Source organism: Pinus tabuliformis, chromosome 2_1 (assembly GCF_031772625.1).
Source record: "Pinus tabuliformis cultivar Carrire ecotype Pingquan chromosome 2_1, CPIR1, whole genome shotgun sequence".
NCBI classification, from domain to species: domain Eukaryota; kingdom Viridiplantae; phylum Streptophyta; class Pinopsida; order Pinales; family Pinaceae; genus Pinus; species Pinus tabuliformis.
This window is the reverse complement of record NC_142299.1, coordinates 653066880-653073204: the sequence shown is the minus strand read 5'-3', so window position 1 is coordinate 653073204 and position 6325 is coordinate 653066880. Positions and strand designations below refer to the sequence as shown.

At 41.9% G+C, this 6325-nt stretch overlaps 1 protein-coding gene across 1 annotated transcript; it reads right to left on the bottom strand.

Annotated features, from left to right (window-relative positions):
- Positions 1-500: 500 nt before the first annotated feature.
- LOC149202277 (uncharacterized) lies at positions 501-6022 on the bottom strand. The gene is made up of 3 exons (XM_089401537.1): positions 5081-6022; positions 1134-3476; positions 501-842 (listed from the first exon to the last, which is right to left on the bottom strand). Exons 1-3 carry the CDS (start codon positions 6020-6022, stop codon positions 501-503), a joined length of 3627 nt encoding a protein of 1208 aa, XP_089257663.1.
- Between the last annotated feature and the right edge of the window lie 303 nt (positions 6023-6325).

Sequence of the window (6325 nt, the reverse complement as noted above, 5' to 3'; positions counted from 1 at the left end):
GCTGCCTCCCGTTTATACTCATCCTTGCTCTAATCCGCTTACCTGTCAACTTGTCCTTCCGCTGCCACCTGTTTCTTTGCCCTCTGCCTTTCCTATCAATTATCCGTCTTCCCTCATTTCCATTTATGGATTCTGACATACCGTTTTCCCCTCCTCTCCGATCACTTGCGTTTATTATCTTGCGGTGTGGTGGTTGCCTCTTACCTGTCGTCGCACACTTCTATTGTACTGTAGCTTGCCTGGCCATTATATCTTTTCCCCGCCTTGACTGACACTCATTAAATTTCTGGGATTGCCGATCCATCTCACCTGTCCGTCGCACGAATGTTCTGATTCTCGTTTGCTGCTTGCTCATTATTTTCATTCGTTGCTTGTTCATGGTCATAATTAATAATACCGGCCAATTCCTCCCATTCTCTGTTAGGCCGCAACGTTCTCCACTGATTGTCTATCTTGCCGTTTCGACCTTTGCAACCCCAATTTGCAAGGAAATCTGCCGCTCAGTTTCCATTCCTTTTCACATGATTAAAGATTTTATAGTCAATTCTTTGTAGAAGATCCGCCATTTCTTGAACAATCCCTGCCGTTCGCCAGCTATTGGTGACCTGCTCCCAGTTCTTCCCGTTATTAAGTTTCTTTAGGATTTCGATTGCTATCTGAGAGTCTCCTTCTATTTCCAGGTTTCTATAGCCATTTCGAATCGCAATTCTCAAACCTTGATGAATCGCCCATAATTCGGCCTCATTATTTGTCATCTCCCCACCCCATTCTGCATAGATCCATCTGGTGTTTCTCTGACTGTCTCGGAAAATTCCTCCGAATCCCGCATTGCCTGGGTTTCCCTTCGATGCCCCGTCAAAGTTTAACTTCATAAAATTTTCTTTGGGGTATGCAAACTTGTCATAGCTTTGAGGTCTCGTACTAATTCTGTCAATTTTTTTATTATGCACCATTTCATATTTCAAATTTAGGTACTTTAAAATTTGTTCCTCTCCCTGATCTGCTTTCCAATCATCTGCGTCCCATCTCTCTACCAGAATTGATTCTCTTGTTAAGCTCACTACTCTGTTCCATATTGTTTCCGAGTTTTTTTATTTGTCTTGGAAAACTCTGCGGTTCCTTTCTTTCCATACCATCCAAATCACAAAACCTGTAAGGAGATCCCAGGCCTTTCGGACTACTTTACATTGGAATTTTTCCTTCTGCCAATGAAAAATCACTTCATTTGTTTCTCTCGGGGACCTCTCAAGTTTCTGGAATAGTTTTCCGGTTTCCATCCATAGCTTCCTGGCATATACACACTTGATTAACAGATGATCTTGAGTTTCAGCTTCCTTATTGCACAGATAACATTTTGAAGGCCCACTGAAACCTTTCTTTTGAAGTTTATCCCACGTCAGGATCTTGCCCTTAGCTACTAGCCAAGCGAATAAGGTAATTTTCGGCCACCAGTTTTTACCCCAGATGACCTTCCAATCTTGGTTTTCTTCATTGGTTCCCTGTTGGTCTGCCAGATAGTATGCCTCCTTGACCGTGAAGGATCCTTTCATTGAATTCCCCCATCTGAGGATATCCCTACCCGTTCGAGCTTTTATTTTCCTGGACTCTACCTCTTCCATGAACGCTTCCTGTTGCTCTTGATCTATCTCGATACCCCATTCCTCTGGTGTTGTCCATTTCCGCCAGATTCCATCCAATTCGTCTTCTTTCCAATAATCTTTGACGTATATACGGTTGTCCCCTATTTTTTCCTGTATGTTTTGGATTTTTTGTATTCTGCTCATTTTCCCTCTTTGCTGCCATTTCTCGTCCCAGAATTTGGCCTCCCCTCCTCCTCGAATTTCCCAGAAAGCATTCTTTTCTACTATATCACGATTTTGTCGAGCTAGATCCCAGATTGCCGAGCCTTTCGGGGTTTCCTCCATCCGATACATATCCTCCGTAGTGTCTGGCATATTGTACTTGTGCCTCCATAGTGCCTTCCATAGGTCATTGCCCCCTCTTAGCCATCGCCACCAAAGTTTTGCACCGAGCACCTTGTTGAGTTTATCCGGATCGCGCAGACCCAGGCCTCCTTCCTCCTTTCGTTTCGTCAGGTGTTTCCATGATACTAAGGCCCACTTCTTCTGTTGGGTCGAACCTCCCCAGATGAACTTCCTCAGGATTTCTCTGATCTTGGTGCAAACCCCTTGAGGTACTGCCATGATCGATAGCGGATATATGGGGATTGCCTGCAACACTGATTTCACTAAAACAATCCTTCCAGCAATATTTAGAGTTCTGAAGGCCCAATTAGCCACTCTGTTTTTTAATTTCTCTATTACTCCTTGCCAATTTTTCTGTCTTTTAGAGTTGAAATCCAGTACATTTCCCAAGTATTTCGTTGGGAGTTCCCCTTGCTTAAAAACTAGCATCCTGGTCAAGTGGATTTTGATTGACTCCATGGTATTAAATATAAAGGTGCAAGATTTTTCCTTATTGATTTCCATCCCAGATGCTTCCACGAATAAGTCTAAAACCTTCTTCAGATTTCTCACTTCTTTTACGGTTGGCTCTCCAAATAGCATGATATCATCAATGAATTGCTGATGGGTTATCGGCAGTTCATTCCCCCATAGTCTTAGCCCTTTGATTTTGTTTGCTTTTCTTTCTTTTTTAAGATATCTACCCAGACCCTCTGCTGCTAGAATAAATAGGAAAGGAGATAGGGGATCACCTTGTCTTATTCCCCTAGATGCCTTAAAGGTTTTTGAGGGAGTTCCATTGACTAATATTGAAAAATTTGGGGTTGATATAAGACTGTGAACCCACTTTATCCACCTATTACCAAAACCGAAACTTCCCAAGATTTCTTCCAAGTATTGCCAGTTGATTCTATCATAAGCTTTCGACAAATCCAGTTTGATCATCATTCCTTTTTGCTTCTTTGCCTTCAGTGAATGAATCACTTCTTGAGTAACCACAAGGCCATCTAGAATTTGTCTACCTTCTACGAAACCAGTTTGTTTAGGGGATATTAATCTGTCTAACAGGGGTTTCAGTCTTTTGGCCATCAGTGAAGCAATTATTTTGTAGATAACATTACAAAGGGCAATGGGTCTGAATCCCTTAGCATCCTCTGAATTGTCATTTTTAGGAATCAAAGTGAAAAAGGTAGAGTTAATGGCTGGCCATACCTTTTGATTTATCCGAGATTCTTCTATCAGGTCCAGAATCTCCTTTCCCATAAAGTGCCAGCCCGCTTGATAGAAATCCACCGTAAAGCCGTCCGGTCCTGGTGCTGTGCCCTTCTTCATGTTCATCACCACTTCCTCCACCTCTTCCAAACTAGCTGCTCTCATTAGGGCTCTATTCTGGTCTTCAGTTACAATCCTGGGAATGGCCGTGCAAATTTCCCTTATAGCTTCAGACCTGTCCTTGTGGGGTTCAGTCAATATTCCTTTGTAGTGTTCCATCAACACTTTTTCAATACCTTCCTGATCAACAATCCTCTCTCCACTCTCGTTCTTAATAGAAACTATCCTATTCCTTTGCCTGTGTTGTATCATTGCTTGATGAAAAAATCTTGTGTTCCTTTCCCCTTCCCTAAGCCACTTTATTCTAGATTTCTGTCTCCATAAAACTTCCTCCTGCTTTCTCCTCTCCTCCAGTTTCCGTAGAATTATCCCTTATTCTCTGCTACTTTCCTCTGTTCTCCCTTCAATTATTATCCTTTGTTGCAAAGCTTCCATTTCTTCTTCCAGCTTCTGTTTTTCCTCCATGCTGTTTCCAAATTCTTCCTTGTTCCATTTCTTTATCCTTCCTTTTAACTCCTTAAGTTTAAGTTGGAAGGTATGCATTTTTCCTTTTCCCTGTACTGTGCTTTGCATCCACCATTCTTCCATTTTTTTGATAAATTCCGGGTCTCTAAGCCAAAAAGCTTCAAATCTGAAGGGCTTCTTGCCAAGATTATTCTTAATATCCACTTCCAGTCTAATTGGCCAGTGATCTGAGCCAAGAGATGGCATGATCTTTGCTTCTATGAAAACATCTCTGTTCATAATTGTTTCTGATACTAAAAACCGATCTAATCTGGATGCTATCTGATTCCTTCCCCCTCTCCTATTATTCCATGTATAAACTCCGTTGATAGTTGGTAAATCAACCAAGCTCAGACCATCTATCATGTCATTGAACATTTCCATATATTGATCTATTTTCCTTATACCTCCCTTTTTCTCTTTTAGGGACCGGATTAAATTGAAATCTCCTCCTACAATCCATGCTGTCTCCGGATGTAGTCTTCGAGTTGCTTGCATATTTTTAATAAAATTTTCTCTGTCTCCCGGAGTATGAGAACCATACACCCCTGAGATGATGACCCTTTCCTTCGTCCCCGCTATTCTTCCTGCGCCTGTGAGGATTCTGGTCATACTGGTCCAACTCTTAAAAATTACCTCGTTTGGGTTCCACAATATTGCAATGCCTCCCGTTGATCCGATTGCATCTTGTCCCATGACTTCGTATTGGAGTTTGCTGTTTTTTATTATTCCTTCCATCTGCTGCATGGTGATTTTTGTCTCTTGTAGGATCATAATACTTGGTCTGTCTTTTTTAAGCTTCTCTTTCATATATCTCTACTTACCCTTACTATTCAGACCCCTAATATTCCAACTGATAATAATCATTTTAAACTTTTGGAGGAGTGGAAAAATACCTCTGACAGAGGTATCACTTTACCTGAGTTTATCAATACTTCACCAACTGTTTGGATCGTTTCATTCATTGTTTTCCTCCCTCTTTTCCTGCTGCTTTTTCCAGCCCCGCCTATTCCCATCTGACCTCTTTCCTGTTCTCCTGATGTGGTATCCTGTTTATCCATATTCTCCCCATTTCTTTCTTTATATTTTTGAAATGCATCCTTATATAATTGTTTTTGACTGTCTGGTATAAATCTTTCATCCAAGTTTTTCCATTCTTGAATTAATTGTCTCATAATTCTTTCTTCCTCTTCCTCATTCTCCTTCTGGCTTTTCGTCTCCATTTGGGTTTGGTTATCTAATATTTCTATCTTTTCAGTTGTTTCCCCCTCATTCATTACTCTTTCTCCAGTGTCTTTTTCTCTGGTTTCCTTGATTATTTCCATGGGTTCATTCTCTGGATCTTCTTCCTCTACCACTTTGTCCTCTCCCTCTTCGCTATTTTCCTGGAGGATTTTGAACTTGTTCTGACATTCAATGCTCAGTGATTTCATTTGTGTCTGCGCTCTTAGTCCTTCTTTACCCGCTTTCTTCTTTCTATTAACCTGTTGGAAACCCTTGTCTGTCTCCTCAGTTCTCTCTGCTTCCCTTTGTTGTTCTTCTTTTTTCCTTGTGTATTCTTCCTCCTTGTTTAAAGGGCATTGTCTATATAGGTGACCATATTCATGACATTTTCTGCATCTGAAGGGGTTATGCTCATAATCTAATGGCTGTTGCCATACTTCATCATGGTATTCCAGTTCTATGTATTCCGACAAAGGTTCGGCTATATTCATGTATACACACAATATTGCATAAGATGTATACTTGCCTTTTTTCGTTGCTTCTGCTACCTTGACAAAAGCACCAATTGTGTTGCCTATTCCCTCCATAATATCAGGATCCCAAAATTCCACTGGTAATCCAAACAATCTGACCCAGATCGGGGCTTCCAGCATCTTTTCATTATCAGGATTATATCTTTCTTCCCAGTACTTCATGAGCAGTCCTGCATTGTTCATGAAATATGGCCCTTCCTCAAAAACCCTCTCTTTATCCCCCAGATTCGCAAATATGGCTGTAAAAAACCCTTTTGCTCTTAGTTTCAGCTCAATGTGCCCTTTTGGCCTCCACCTTTGGTAGATCCACCTGTGTAGTTCTTTTTCAGTAGGCCAATACCCAACGAACTTGCAGATCAGTGCATGGTCTTTCATGTAGCTGTTGTATTCCTCCAGCTTGTTGTTGGGTATTACGTATCTAGGTTTTTTCTGAGCCCTAGGTAGGCACTTTCCTCCAGTCTTCATTTGTCAACGCTTGCCCATCACTGGTGCTTCTTCATTATTCTCTCTGGCATCATTCTGCTTGCCGCTGCCGCTTGCCTCTCCTGCAACAATGTTCTTGTAGGAGGGGATCTCTCCCCTCCCTTGTCGATTTTCCATTTTTGCCCTCAGCACGATCTGAAATAAAAGCTTCCGCTCCTGCGCTAGGGTTACTTGCTACCACTTTTGCTCCACCCCGATTTCCCCTTCTCTTTCCCCTGCGCTCGTTTCTCCCAGCCTTCCCTACTGATCCACCTGCAAACCCTAGCCCGTCGTTCGCCTAGTCCC